The following is a 16,006-nucleotide window of genomic DNA, read 5'->3' as shown; positions in this document are numbered from 1 at the left end:
AAACAGTGGGCATTTAAGAGTACTATCTTTATGTACGCACTGGGTGGCGGAGATCCAGCCCGAGTGCGGACATAAAGATAATACTTGTAAATGCACTTTTTGAATTCCAAAGTGGTAAGATTTTACGTTCGGTATAAGTTTAGACTAAACATCTAAGCTTACCTATGTGAATCTGGCCTACAGCGTTTGCTAAGAGAAGAGATCTATTTGTCAACAGTATTTTCATGTTGCTTTCAGGTAATTATCCAGATTGTCTCTCAAGTTCTTTCCAGCTTCTCATACATTTAAAGCATTCCAAGTGCGGAAAGTAAATAGGTTGCCCAATATCAATAACCAATCATGTTGAGCAACAAGTATAAATCGCTCTAAACCTTGTAGTAGACTTGCGACAATTAAGAACAAAGACCACCCTCTAATACTAGAATCTAATTTGGTTTCATATATAAAGAAAATGGTATACATAGGAGTGGCTAACGCCATAAGGTGTGCTCCAAAACGCTCACCAAAGCCAATATTTGGCTATCAGTTGGCGTGACTCTTTGTGTAGTACTCCTGGCCTAGTACTGATCTCCTTAAATCAGCCAGAAATTCAGTAACAAGCAAAAAGTACCCCAAGAGTAAGTCTCAGCAAATACACTGAAAATCGGGCCTTTACCGTGAGAGCACGTGTTTTCACTCTTTGACATAGGCTTAAGAATCAATCAAGTGTTGACAACTTCATAGATTAAAACATGAAAGTAATTAGCTTCACATCTACCTCAAAGGTGCATAGTTTACATAAGTAGATAATAAATTCAATGGTTAAAAAGTCATTGTTCATAATGGGGTTGGTAAAGCATGTCACGTTCCAAGATTCCTCTCTCCCATAAGCGCCGGGATTTGCCTGAGTAACCAGATTTGGATGATTGTGCTGATTTTGAACTCTGACAACGGGAGGAGACCCTGCGCCTCAGGTTCTGTGAAATGGACCGATGTAGGTTCTTCAGAGAAGAAGAAGCAGCCATAGTCTTGATCCAGGGATGCTGTAGAGCCTCACTAGCTGACAAGCGATCGTTGAAATCAACATTCAGTAGCCGATCTATAAAGTCCTTGGCAAGATTGGAAACACTCGGCCATGGCTAAAACAAATGAAACAAAAGTGGAGTTTAATAAATGTAATGAAGATATCAAAAAGAAATGCACTGCTCTGAGCAGAAACCGTATCCAGTCTTACTGGGTAAAGAATTGTTTGCATTGTGTTCTTACCACTTACAGCCTGACTTAGAGTTTGGTGGAGAGGGTACTCCATCACAATGGTGAGTTAGTACCTTTCTCCACCAAACTGAAGGTCCGCCCACCTCATTTAGAGTCAGGAGGACCTTCAATATGTCAGTAACAAAGACAACTCTGACTCCATTGTTAACATACTCCTCTGACAGCCTGACAGAGTAAGGGCTGCCCCATTTAGAGTGGATGGTCGTAAAGGCCAGGTTTTACTTTCACATACCCCCATCAACAAGCATTTGCAATGCAATAGGTCTCGCATTAGGAAAGTTTGAGCTATTGGCATTGTAAATGAATTTTTTTTAATTTATGTTTTATTTTTGAAAATAGCTAAATTAATAGCTTTGTCATTTACAATGCCAATAGTTATAACTTTCGCAAATGTGACACCTATAGCATTTGTAATGCAATCTGTGTTGTATTTACGGGACTTACATGTATTGATATTACAAATAACAATGGCTTTTAATTTTTTTCGAACAATTAATACTTAAATGAAAGTTATTGTAATTTATAATGCCACTAGCTTAAAGTAAATCCACAAAAAAAACGATAGTTTAATATGGAAACATTTACCGCCGAACTGAGAACAATGTAATGTGAAAGCTCTTCATATTAGTACAGCTGCTGACCTCCTAATGTTGATTAAGTGCACTATAAAAGAACACTCAGAGGAATAAATCTGTGCTCTGCGATGGGGAGAGTTATTTCCATATTTAGAGCATTACATTAATAAATGTCACGAACTTTGCACGAACTTTGTCTCTTGTGCCCGTTTACACAAGCGGTTGAGGCATGGTCTGTGGCAAGCAAAAAAAAAGGGGTGGGGGGGGCATATATGTGCCCAAAAAGATGAACCCCTGGAATAAATGCGAGGCCACCCCTTGATAAGCTGAAGGTCTGGGATCATTGGGAGTGTGAGGGGATGATTGCTAAACAGGACGTTCTAAATCCTTGTTTTGAGGTAATGTCTCGGTGCACAAACCAGCCTGCAGGCGCTGCAGCCAGGTCCTAGTGATTGTAACATGGAATCTGTGAAGCAGAGATTTGTTTTATTGTATTTACTGCCCTGGAGATCCGGGTTTACAAAAGGACAACAGAAAGAGAAGGTCATAAAACGAGCCAAGCAGTGGCGTCACTGGGGTTGGTGTCACCCGGTGCGGGTAACTCATGGTGTCACCCCCTCACGACTTACCGCATGGACCACCTCTGTCGTAAATGTACGGCGTTAGGTACTGTCTTACTCCCTCTAGCTCCCTCTCTCTGTCTAGCTCCATCTAGCTCCCTCTCTCTGTCTTACTCCCTCTAGCTCCCTCTGGTTCCCTCTCTCTGTGTCTTATTCCCTCTAGCTCCCTCTCTCTCTGTCTTACTCCCTCTAGCTCCCTCTGTCTCTGTCTTGCTCCCCCTCAGCTCCCTCTCTCTGTCTTACTCCCTCTAGCTTCCTCTCTCTCTGTCTTACTCCCTCTAGCCCCCTCTCTCTTACTCCCTCTTGCTCCCTCTCTCTCTCTTACTCCCTCTAGCCCCCTCTCTCTCTGTATTGCTCCCTCTAGCTCTCTCTCTCTCTGTCTTACTCCCCCTAGCTCCCTCTCACTCTGTCTTGCTCCCTCTATCTCCCTCTCTCTCTTACTCCCTCTAGTTCCCTCTCTCTGTCTAGCGCCCTCTAGCTCCCTCTGTCTCCCTCTCTCTGTCTTACTCCCTCTAGCTCCCTCTCTCTCTGTCTTACTCCCTCTAACTCCTCTAGCTCCCTCTCTCTTACTCCCTCTAGCTCCCTCTGTCTTGCTCCCTCTAGCTCCCTCTCTCTCTGTCTTGCTCCATCTAGCTCCCTCTCTCTCTGTCTTACTCCCTCTAGCTCCCTCTCTCTCCGTCTTAGTCCCTCTAGCTCCCTCTCTCTGTCCTGCTCCCTCTAGCTCCCTCTCTCTCTTTTACTCCCTCTAGCTCACTCTCTCTCAGTCTTGCTCGCTCTAGCTCCCTCTCTCTCTATCTTACTCCCTCTAGCTCCCTCTCTCTGTCTAGCTCCCTCTCTCGCTGTCTTACTCCCTCTAGCTCCCTCTGTCTCCCTCGCTCTCTGTCTTACTCTCTCTAGCTCCCTCTCTCTCTGTCTTACTCCCTCTAGCTCCCTCTCTCTGTCTAGCTCCCTCTAGCTCCCTCTCTATTGCTCCCTCTAGCTCCCTCTGTCTCCCTCTCTCTCTGTCGTACTCCCTCTAGCTCCCTCTCTCTCTGTCTTCCTCCCTCTAGCTCTCTCTCTCTCTCTTACTTCCTCTAGCTCCCTCTCTCTCTGTCTTCCTCCCTCTAGCTCCCTCTCTCTCTATCTTACTCCCTCTAGCTCCCTCTCTCTGTCTAGCTCCCTCTCTCTGTCTTGCTCCCTCTAGCTCCCTCTGTCTCCCTCTCTCTCTGTCTTGCTCCCTCTCTCTGTCTAGCTCCCTCTAGCTCCCTCTCTCTCTATCTTACTCCCTCTAGCGCCCTCTCTCTGTCTAGCTCCCTCTCTCTCTCTTACTCCCTCTAGCTCCCTCTCTCTCTGTCTAGCTCCCCCTCTCTCTCTATCTTACTCCCTCTAGCTCCTTCTGTCTTACTCCCTCTCTCTGTCTTACTCCCTCTAACTCCCTATAGCTCCCTCTCTCTTACTCCCTCTAGCTCCCTCTCTGTCTTGCTCCCTCTAGCTCCCTCTCTCTCTGTCTTGCTCCGTCTAGCTCCCTCTCTCTCTGTCTTACTCCCTCTAGCTCCCTCTCTCTCCGTCTTAGTCCTTCTAGCTCCCTCTCTCTGTCCTGCTCCCTCTAGCTCCCTCTCTCTCTGTCTTGCTCGCTCTAGCTCCCTCTCTCTCTATCTTACTCCCTCTAGCTCCCTCTCTGTCTAGCTCCCTCTCTCGCTGTCTTACTCCCTCTAGCTCCCTCTGTCTCCCTCGCTCTCCGTCTTACTCCCTCTAGCTCCCTCTCTCTCTGTCTTACTCCCTCTAGCTCCCTCTGTCTTGCTCCCTCTAGCTCCCTCTCCTACTCCTTCTAGCTCCCTCTCTCTCTGTCTTACTACCTCTAGCTCCCTCTCTCTGTCTTGCTCCCTCTAGCTCCCTCTCTGTTTTACTCCCTCTAGCTCCCTCTCTCTGTCTTACTCCCTCTAGCTTCCTCTCTCTCTGTCTTACTCCCTCTAGCCCCCTCTCTCTTACTACCTCTTGCTCCCTCTCTCTCTCTTACTCCCTCCAGCCCCCTCTCTCTCTGTCTTGCTCCCACTAGCTCTCTCTCTCTCTGTCTTACTCCCTCTAGCTCACTCTCTCTCTGTCTTACTCCCTCTAGCTCCCTCTCTCTGTCTAGCTCCCTCTCCCTCTCTCTCTGTCTTGCTCCCTCTAGCTTCCTCTGTCTCCCTCTCTCTGTCTTACTCCCTCTAGCTCCCTCTCTCTCTGTCTTACTCCCTCTAACTCCCTCTAGCTCCCTCTCTCTTACTCCCTCTAGCTCCCTCTCTGTCTTGCTCCCTCTAGCTCCCTCTCTCTCTGTCTAGCTCCCTCTTTCTGTGTCTTACTCCCTCTAGCTCCCTCTCTCTCCGTCTTAGTCCCTCTAGCTCCCTCTCTCTGTCCTGCTCCCTCTAGCTCCCTCTCTCTCTTTTACTCCCTCTAGCTCCCTCTCTCTCTGTCTTGCTCGCTCTAGCTCCCTCTCTCTCTATCTTACTCCCTCTAGCTCCCTCTCTCTGTCTAGTCTAGCTCCCTCTCTCGCTGTCTTACTCCCTCTAGCTCCCTCTGTCTCCCTCGCTCTCTCTTACTCTCTCTAGCTCCCTCTCTCTTTCCGTCTTACTCCCTCTAGCTCCCTCTCTCTGTCTAGCTCCCTGTAGCTCCCTCTCTCTTGCTCCCTCTAGCTCCCATTGTCTGCCTCTCTCTCTCTGTCTTACTCCCTCTAGCTCCCTCTCTCTCTGTCTTACTCCCTCTAGCTCCCTCTCTCTCTGTCTTACTCCCTCTAGCTCCCTCTCTCTGTCTAGCTCCCTCTAGCTCCCTCTCTCTTGCTCCCTCTAGCTCCCTCTGTCTCCCTCTCTCTCTGTCTTACTCCCTCTAGCTCCCTCTCTCTCTGCCTTACTCCCTCTAGCTCCCTCTCTCTCTGTCATACTCCCTCTAGCTCCCCCTCTCTGTCTAGCTCCCTCTAGCTCCCTCTCTCTTGCACCCTCTAGCTCCCTCTGTCTCCCTCTCTCTCTGTCTTACTCCCTCTAGCTCCCTCTCTCTCTGTCTTACTCCCTCTAGCTCCCTCTCTCTCTGTCATACTCCCTCTAGCTCCCTCTCTCTCTGTCTTCCTCCCTCTAGCTCCCTCTCTCTCTCTTACTCCCTCTAGCTCCCTCTCTCTCTCTCTCTTCCTCCCTCTAGCTCCCTCTCTCTCTGTCTTACTCCCTCTAGCTCCCTCCCTCATCTCTGTCTTACTCTCTCGAGCTCCCTCTCTCTCTGTCTTACTCCCTCTAGCTCACTCTCTCTGTCTAGCTCCCTCTCTCTTGCTCCCTCTAGCTCCCTCTGTCTCCCTCTCTCTCTGTCTTACTCCCTCTAGCTCCCTCTCTCTCCGTCTTACTCCCTCTAGCTCCCTCTCTCTCTGTCATACTCCCTCTAGCTCCTTCTCTCTCTGTCTTCCTCCCTCTAGCTCCCTCTCTCTCTCTTACTCCCTCTAGCTCCCTCTCTCTCCATTTTATTCCCTCTAGCTTCCTCTCTCTGTCTAGCTCCCTCTCTCTCTGTCTTGCTCCCTCTAGCTCCCTCTGTCTCCCTCTCTCTCTGTCTTGCTCCCTCTCTCTGTCTTACTCCCTCTAGCTCCCTCTCTCTCTGTCTTACTCCCTCTAGCTCCCACTCTTACTCCCTCTAACTCCCTTTCTCTCTGTCTTGCTCCCTCTAGTTCCCTCTCTCTCTGTCTTGCTCCGTCTAGCTCCCTCTGTCTGTCTTACTCCTTCTAGCTCCCTCTCTCTCTGTCTTAGTCCCTCTAGCTCCCTCTCTCTGTCCTCCTCCCTCTAGCCCCCTCTCTCTCTCTTACTCCCTCTAGCTCCCTCTCTCTCTGTCTTGCTCGCTCTAGCTCCCTCTCTCTCTATCTTACTCCCTCTAGCTCCCTCTCTGTCTAGCTCCCTCTCTCGCTGTCTTACTTCCTCTAGCTACCTCTGTCTCCCTCTCGCTGTCTTACTCCCTCTAGCTCCTTCTCTCTCTGTCTTTCTCACTCTAGCTCTCTCTCTCTCTGTCTTACTCCCTTTATCTCCCTCTCTCTCTGTCTTACTCTCTCTAGCTCCCTCTCTCTCTTTGTTACTCCCTCTTGCTCCCTCTCTCTCTGTCTTGCTCTCTCTAGCTCCCTCTCTCTGTATTACTCCCTCTAACTCCCTTTGTCTCCCTCTCTCTCTTACTCCATCTGTCTTCCCTGGATTTGTATGAACAAGAGTGCGAGCAACAGGTGGCACTGTAGTGAAGAGCAAGCTGAAATTTGGAACTGGTTCACTGGAAAACTGAAGACTGCAAGATACTGAAAAATAGGAAACCATGCACCCTCAGATGAGCTAGGCTGCTATAGAGTTGCCTTGTGAGCAAAGAAAATTGCAGTCAAGCATTGCAGATCTCCTGCGAGATGCTGGCGAGTGTGAACTTCATGAGGAACAAGCTTGCACAGGGAGCGACAGTAAAGGTGGGAGCAGAGGCGAGGCTGCAGTGCAGAGTTGGTGTCACCCCATGTGTTGGTGTCACCCGGTGCGGGCCGCACCCCCCGCACCCCCTAGTGACGCCACTGGAGCCAAGTGTGTAATGCCCAGCGGTCCGGCTCGCAGCAGGCTGTGCTTCTGCACCACAAAGGAGCCGGCTAATGAGAGGCGCAATGCAGCCTGGAGTGGTGCAGTCATGGAAGTCAGCAGATGCGTTAAGCAAGACCTCTAGAAGTGTTGCTGGGTGTGGAGGCAGGGCAGGGATCTGCGAAAACCTGGGAGAACAAACAAGCACTGGCAGTCTTGCTTTCCAGTGGAGAGCGAGCGATGCAATTGCCTAAAAACCAAGACGTGCACTCCCACGAAGTGCTAAACAAGTTATTATTTTAACTTATAGTTAAAATAGTAGTTCCATTACGTCAACAGTGAAAGGTTACGCCATAGCCAATCGTGAGCGAGGGTATGGTTAAGGGGAGGGCAAACACAGAAAGGCGAGGAAGTCTATCAAAAAAACAAGTTCTCTGCACTGCTGTGGCGGGGGAGCGGGATGCTTGTTCAATCTGGTGAGCGAACATTTATACTATGTCACTATCATAGACAAAGAAAACAGATCTTGGTTCCAACTTTTTGAAAACAGATACACACGGATTAAAACTGAGCGAAATTGTACGCAAAATACATACATGTGAAATACATTCGATAAAATAAGTGGTCATAATAATAACTAAACAATTATAAAAACGCATAGTGCATTTAACATAAATCCATTAACTGCAAAGTGCATCATCGGACCACTGAAATATACATGCAATGTATAGAATTGACAATTGTACTGGAAATGTATCTATTTCATTATATAAGAACATCTGCTGTCGTTATCATATATCTTAAAAAATTGAGCAAACCTCTTTCGTATAACATTTAAAAATGAAGATGCTGCGTAAACATGAGGCATCAGGGAGATGGGATTAAGTACAGCTGATCCCTCAATTAGCATAGAAACCGCTCAAAGCTAAGCCCGTAAAACACACTCATAATTGAAATAAAATGCATGGCTGCTCAATGCCGAGTTAAATATAAACAAGTAGGTGCGATTGAAGCTTAAAGTCAATAGAACATATGCCAGACTTTCGAAAAGTGGCACATAATGTGTGTTTATGATCTCAAGTGCCGATCCATGAATAGCATGTTGAAACAAGCAGGACTGCAAGTCCCATAATGCCTCATTGTAATCACATGCAGAATGTAGAACAGACAAGGAAAAGTCCAAAGGCATCTATAGTATGAATAGCGTCCACACTCAACCAAAGCGCAGCCTACAAAGTTATGCTAGTGTTCAGAAAAATCACGTGCCATGCAGCACACTATAAGTGAATGTGCAGCTTCACCACTGAACTCCGGGCGCCAAGTGGATTCCGGATGGGAAGGAATGTAAATTAAAAAGCTCTAGGCATTGCTGTGGCGGGGGCGGGGCGGGAGCGCATTCCTTTGAAGTCTGATGCGGCGGGCTGGGGAGCGGCATCTTTGAAGTCTCCAAGGCACAGACAAATGGTGGGTTGTGACGTGGCTGGTTTGTGCATGCGCCTTTCTCACATGAACTGTGCGTGATCCGCCGTTGGCAGACCTTTCAGACCGCTTACTAGAAATCTCGACAACAAGCATTGCTAAAAGCAATGCTTTAGGTCGAGACCTAAAAAGGTGGCAGTAAGGGAAAATAAAAACTCTTATAGATCCCCACAGCATGGGAGAAAACTTCCATGATGAGGGGGGGTCAAAGTTTTTTTAGTTTCAAAAAGAAAATCACACTTAGGGATTTTGCTTTAAAAATCAAAAAAACATATTGAAAGTGTGCCAGTTGTCACTATCATGTTCACAGAGCTATAGAGCACATTTTCAGTACATTGGCAGGATCCGCCATGATGCCAGGTCCTGCCAATAGTCAGAGATGCCCACTGGGCATCTCTAAGTTGAGAGTGCAATTACACTGAAATCTAAATCAGACTCTTGAGTTTTATTTAGCGTATTTACCCGTCAGATCAGGGATACAATGCAATGGTGCAAAAATTGAGTTGTTTGCTAATCTTCCAAATCATGTGGATATCAACATGATAATCTCTCACTACATTTTTGATAAGTAGTTTCTTAATAAAATTCTCTCCGATCTTAATTACTTTCCACAGTAGCATGTGAAAAGGAGCATGGCATACGTTCTGAGATAATAATTAGAAGCTGTATCAGTTTGTGAAGCATCCAAAGTGTAAATGGTCCTTCACCAGGCACTCTGTCACACACAAACATTATTATAGTGTGAGGCATATTTAAAACCAAATTTATTTTCAGATTGAGCTCTTGGGATAGTTTGCACTTTAAGTCAATTAGTTTGGATTTTTGTTTTGTGGTTGTTTTTCTGGCAGTTTAATATTTGTAAGCATCAAAATAAGTTTTGCTGTAAGCTTTTAAAAGTTTGAAAGAAGTAAATTAGTGTGAGTTCAAAATGTATGTTACTCTTTTTATAAACGTTCTGGGCATGAATCTCAAAAGGTGTCGGAAAAAAAATTCTCTTAGTTTTACTCCTACAATTGAGTTACAGTTCTGACCACCATGAAATCACAAAGGCTTCCACAGCACCTCCTGAGAATCTGCAAACAGCACCTCGGAGAACCTGCAACAGTAGTAGGTCCCCAATTTCCCAGAAGTAGAAATTTGTGAGAAATTCGGTGGTTGATTGAGGGGGGTGTGAGCCTTTCTCAAGCAACAGCCACAATCCTTGCCAGGGTGAACCACAAAAGTCACTAAATTAACCTGTGCTTGACCGTCTGATAATATGGCACACAATCAGTCAGACTTGAATGACCTTCAGTGGTTTCCTAAACCAACGCTCTCAGCTAATTAAACTAAACATCTACACCTCAACAGAAAAGCCAATCACAACAATCCTATCCCCTGCCCTATTTAACCTCTTACGATGATCCTGAATAAGGCAGAACTGCCTACCATCTTTATACAGATGACACCCTACTCTACATGAAAATGTCATCAGCTAATGATATCCAACACTTAAATAGTACTCTTTCCACAGTTTAATCCGGGAAACAACCTTTACAACGCAACTTTTACAACGCACTACCATTACAACAAAACTTTTACAACGCAACATCCATTACATCGCATGCCATTACAACGCATGACACTACAACGCATACCACTACAACGCATGTCATTACAACGCAGTCATTACAACGCATACCATTACAACGCATACCATCACAACGCACAGTACCCTTACACTATCCAACACTTACCCTACTGTTGCACCCCCTGGAGTTAGAATAGTAATTTTTACCCCTACACTATCCAACACTTACCCAACTGTTGCACCCCCTGGAGTTAGAATAGTATTTTTTACCCCTACACTATCCAACACTTACCCTACTGTTGCACCCCCCTGGAGTTAGAATAGTAATTTTTACCCCTACACTATCCAATACTTACCATACATGCAATGTAATGGTATGTGTTGTAATGGTATGCATTGTAAAGGTAGTATGTGTTGTAATGGAATGTGTTGTAAAGGTAGTTATTAAAAATTCGTTGTAAGGGCATGCGTTGTAATGGAATGCGTTGTAATGGATGTTGCGTTGTAAAAAATGCGTTGTAAAGGTATGCGTTGTAAAAGTATGCATTGTAACGTCATACATCCTTTAATCCTGGCTAACCAGTCACTGCCTTAGGCTTAACCCCAACAAACCGAACTCCGCTTCACACACACATTATCCTGACACAAACTACACATATATGGCCATGAAGTATTGCAATTATAATAGAAGCTCTTTTGTAAACACTTCACACGTCTTTATTGTAGGTGATGCTGGGTATACTCTATTTATCCATCTCCTCACACCCTACAGACCTCCAACCAGAGCATCTCAGCAAACGAACAATAGACAAGCCACTATTGAAAGCACTTTTGGGATCCTTTCAATTGCGGGTCCAACGCTGTGGAACAGCCTCCCACTTGCTTTAAGACTCTGCAAGGAATTTCTTCTGTTTAGGAAACAACTAAAAACATTTCTATTTCAAAATTATTAGATAGGACTTGTACTCACTGTCTATGTGTAGGAAGGATGCCAAAGGCGCGGAGATACTCCTTTGGGAGGTGATCCAAGCGCGTTATAAACCCGCAAATAAATAAATAAATAAATTGAGATGTCTTGACCATACAACGGGGGTGCTGTACTCCCCTGGAGCTTTGTGCAAGATTGTTGTAGCCTGTTGTGTGTCTTACAACATCACCATGCAATGGGACATACATATAGATCTTTACCCTGATGTATGTCCACATCCATGCACCCAGGAGCAGACACAGGATAGAGTTCAGGGTATGAAGGTGCAGCATCAGCTAGTTACCTAATATTTTCTCTTGAGATGGTTTGGTTGCTCCACTTATTTGGACTATCTCTGGTCAACAATGAATAGTGGATGACTAACACACTGTCCATATTTACCATCCTGATACACTCTGTATCCTTCACATAATGTCATCAACTAACATGCTCTAGTTAAAGCCAGTTCACTGTTCATCATCTCAAACACTCTAAAACTTATTATTAGTAACATAATATCACAAAATCTCACATAGTACACCCCTGTTTTAGGGCAAACATACTATACTTCTTACTTCGCACACCAACAATCACTGTTTTTATGTGTTTATTAGCTCAGTTTTTAGCTCAGTGCCCCACACCCTACAGATTTCCAACCAGAGCATCTCAGCAGATGCACAACGGGGCATACATACGATGTGTTTATTAGCTCAGTTTTTGTTGTGCTCTAGGTACATGCAATCATCTCTCTCCTGGGCATGCAGAGACTTGAGGAGACGCACCTACCTCAGAACCTGAATGAAACATCATCAGCCAAGGGGTCGTCAACAAGTACCCTCAGCTCTATATGGTTCCAGAGATCCCACTGACCAATTCATCTCAGGTCTAAATCTGGAAGGACATCGCATCAACCTGCTGTGCAATGGCACACCACACCCGAAGAAGGGAAGCTATGCCACAATCACTTGGAGGACTTTCGTCGCTGGGCAAGTGCTAAGTTCCAGGATATTATGATCGTGTCCCCCCTGCCACATTTTTGGCTCCACTGCATGACATCACTGTATCAGAGGGTCCTGAAAGCTGCCTGGCTGACCCTCTATGTTCAGATGAAAGGGTATGAGCAACAGAGAAACATTAAATGTATATTAATATTAACCACCTAAGTGGTCATGCGTTTTGATAGCTGTGCACCTATCATAGTCACTTTGAGCGGGGCTGTAAACTTCTACATTATATGTAACCTGATTTTAAATTATATGAAAGGTTTAAAGGTTTATCTTTCCTAACATGCATTTTTCATGCTTATTCAGTTTGAAATGACTGATCATTTGATCTCAACATTTTGGAAATGCTTTTAACTAACTCGGAATTTCTGTCAAAATAAAACTTTAAGCCCAAGTTATACATTTAAATTCTGTAAAAGTTCCATTTTGCTCATTTTACTTTATGTGATGCTGACATTGTGTACCTTTACCTTACTTTACATTAAAAGTTTACAATAATTAACAATGTGTGGAATATTTCATGTTAAAAAGGCTTTGTAGTTTAAAAACTCTCTTCTCTCAGAAATTAAATCTGTTGAAAATCTACATTTTCAAGAGTTTAAGCTGGATTACACAATGACATCTACTCCTATTACAACTCTTTCTTCTACTTTGAATAACTGAATCCGTAGATATTAAGTGAATATTCCATTTGTAAATATCAAAATATGTGTATAAAAGCAGAGGATAGTGAAATGTTTGTTAAATACTCCAGAATTTCAGCACATGTACAGTGGGAAAAATTCATGTTAGCTAAAGGTATGTAGATATGGATTATTGACCCAATGAAATGTAAAAGTCTCTATTTTTTTCACATTGCGTTTCATCTGATCAAACTGCTCATAGAAGATCCCTGCAGGACCATGTGTAAGAACTACGATCATCGGTTCAGAGGTAGCCACGAAAAGTAAACACCACCAGCAAGGACAAGGAGGCCATCACCAGCAGGGGGTAGAACATCAGGCCTGAGACTCATATGATCTATCGCCAAGAGACACGAGGCAGAGGCAGGCTGAAGAGATCACTTAGTGGGCAATTAATGCGGATACCACCAGCCAGGAGAAGGAAGATCTTGAGTCTCCTATTTGTGCAAGACCATCCTGTGGTGTCTCAAGAGCAGCAACCCACACCACATGGGTCTGCACCTAACACCTTAACACCTGAGGCCCCATTCCACAGGGGCCTCCAGCTTCACCCCTAGTCCATGCCTTACCTACTCCTCCAAGTGCCCACCGAGAAAAACTAGAGTTGAGGGACATTTCTGTCCGTAACACCCACACTCCCTTTCTGCAGCCTAATCCCTTTCACCTGAATAGGGGTACCTGGGTTCCCTCAAGAAGGCCCCGAGACCAATCAAAGTGGTTCTGGGAACCATCTCTTGAGATTTCTAGGACTTAGTTGGTAAGATCTAACATGATCACTGAACAGCTCTGAACTTCATGTGGTCTCATGACCTCCTTGATAGTTATCTTTTAACATGTTCCCCCCCCCAATTCACCCCATCTCCTGTTGTCCTGTCTTCCAGTTCCACCGTGATCCCTGTTTCCCCAGCTACCCTTCTATTTTAGTCTTCCCATGTGATATTCGGTCCTGCTACAGCCTGCCATCCTGCTACAGCCTGCCATTTGATTCCCGCATCCGAGGAAAACGTTAACATTATTGTGAAGGCAGAGATCGAGGTTGGCCAGAAACCAATGCCTCAGACCAGGAACATGATTCTGCCACACACTCTGGCTTGAAGGAATGAGTTAAGTTTAATTTAGTATAGTGGGTTCTTATTTTTGGACTCTTTATGGACTTTGGCATTTTTACCCACTTTGTACATACACTGGTTCCCTTGACATTTCCTGGAGTGTTATCATATAACCACTTCCCTCTCCAAGATAGCATTTACCCTTTGTTTTAAGACTGTATATTATTTCATTTTAACCAATCCCAAGGATAGTTTTTAGTTTCCCAAACACTATTTGTAGGCAACATACCTTGTTTCATGCTCCATAAAATGTTCTTATAGCTCAAACTTTAAAGTGTTATTTCCTGTACTCAAAATTGAAGATGAATGCATTGCATCGCTGACAAAATACATTTTTTGCCAGTTAAAAATGCTTTCAATATAAGAATGAAAAGTTTAAATGTAATACACTTTAAAGGTAACCCAACAACCAAATAGACATACCACTTTCCTCTGTAAAAAAAATAAAAAATTATAATGTCGGTCAGAAAGCCTCCGACTACCACTGCCTATTAACAATGTAGGTGGTCGAAATTGAAACCGGACGGTCATTCTGGCTTGATTCCGATGGGCTCAAGAAGCCCGTCGACCAGTCAGAGGCCCCAACGTAATCCCTGAGGATGGCGTTTCTGCTCTCGGGATTACGATGTTGGTTTCCGACAGGCTTTCCATGTTGGGCTTTCTGACATGGAAAGCCTGTAGGAAAGCGACTTTGGGGGCCCCTAGCAGAGCCCCATTCTTCCAGGGCCTCCAGTTGGGGGGCTAGGGGGCACTTAATCCATGCACTGGCAGGCACCCTCAAGGTGCCTGCCACACAGTGCAGGGATTACAAGAATCTCCCATTTCTCCATGGCAGCGTGTTCTACTACCGGTTTATGGCTGCACCTCAAGCTCCCATAGAGAAATGGGAGTATGCGATGCACCTTATGCGGTCGCATTGTAATAGTGGTGTAAGGAGCGCCGACCGGAGGTCGGTCGCTTCCAGTACCGCTGCAATCCTGACATCGTAATCAGGCCCTAAATATTCAACAAAGATGAATGATAGACACTGTTAGAACTGGGATTTCTGGTTTAATAAGGCTAGCGCCAAAGCCAGGCAGAAACCACCACTCTAGTCAGGGCAAGGGAGTTACACGCCAAAGATAACCCCCGCTCACCCCCTTGGTGACATGGCACGAGCAGTCAGGCTTATCCCGGAGGCAATGTGTAAAGCATTTGCGCACGCACACAGTAACTACATCTCAGGCACCCCACAAAAGGAACTTCACACAAGGTTACATAAAAATAGCTTTTGCATTCTCATAACACATCAGATAGTAATCACATAATGTACATTGTGCCAACTGGCATGGGCAATATTCACAAGGGATTATTTACACAGGACAGGGCCTTGTGGGCCACTGTCAGGATCAACACTTAGCAGAAATTGGTACAAGTAAAAATAGATCATACACCTACAACCAGTAGCCACTGGTAATCACTGTGCTCCACCTCATCCTGTAACATAAACTACAGTATGCACAGTCACCTCAGACGCGTATTATATCCTGCGCCAACCTCACCCGCATAAACACATTATGCAATTTCTCACTAGTCTAAACACATTAGACCTTACCTCCTAAGTATGACTCACATTTAGGGGCGTAAATCGCACAGTGAAGTACAATCTCACTAACACAAACCTAAATAAGTAAAACAGCCTCATAAGCCTAAACCATATCTAGAGGTATCCAACACAGGGTGCGGAACACATACTAAACGCATTACATTTCCTAGCACCACATTTAGAGCACATAAATCACATTAGGGCCTTGCGCCCTATACCTCTACTAGTCCCCCCTGGCCACTGGCAATCCAAGAAGGGGCTCAAATGCCCTGTGTCCAGAATGTCAGGACGCCCTGCCAATGCAGCGAAGGTCAAGGATGCGCCACTGCGCAAAACCTAAATGTTGCAGCTGCCCACTACTTGCTGGGCAGCTGAGAACAACAACAGGGCCTAAACGTTGCAGCTGGTACTAAGTGCTGCGCAGCTGGGGGGGGGGACTGGCACCACTGTGCCACCTCTGGCCCTCTCAGGGGCTCTCTCCTGAATTGCGCCTCATGGTGGAGCCATCTGGCTCTAGAATAGTGGGGCCAAACTGTGCAGCATTGGAGCCCTCTGGCTCTGAAATCAACTGTGCCCAGGAGCACACTGGCTCCTTACATACTCAAATATGGCCCGAACCGTTGGAGCCACATAGGCT

General features: G+C 45.5%; 1 protein-coding gene across 1 annotated transcript in view; it reads right to left on the bottom strand.

Moving 5' to 3' along the window:
• Positions 1 to 720: 720 nt before the first annotated feature.
• PSKH2 (protein serine kinase H2) overlaps positions 721 to 16,006 on the bottom strand; it is a 128,277-nt gene continuing 112,991 nt past the window's right edge. Inside the window, exon 3 of the mRNA XM_078685600.1 lies at positions 721 to 1,118. Coding sequence (XP_078541726.1) covers positions 810 to 1,118 — 309 coding nt within the window. The 3' untranslated portion in view covers positions 721 to 809. The remainder of the gene's footprint in view (positions 1,119 to 16,006) is intronic.

The sequence above is a fragment of the Lissotriton helveticus genome, chromosome 4_1 (genome assembly GCF_964261635.1).
Source record: "Lissotriton helveticus chromosome 4_1, aLisHel1.1, whole genome shotgun sequence".
Taxonomy (NCBI): domain Eukaryota; kingdom Metazoa; phylum Chordata; class Amphibia; order Caudata; family Salamandridae; genus Lissotriton; species Lissotriton helveticus.
The sequence above is the reverse complement of the archived record's forward strand: the minus strand, read 5'-3'. Positions and strand labels throughout refer to the sequence as shown.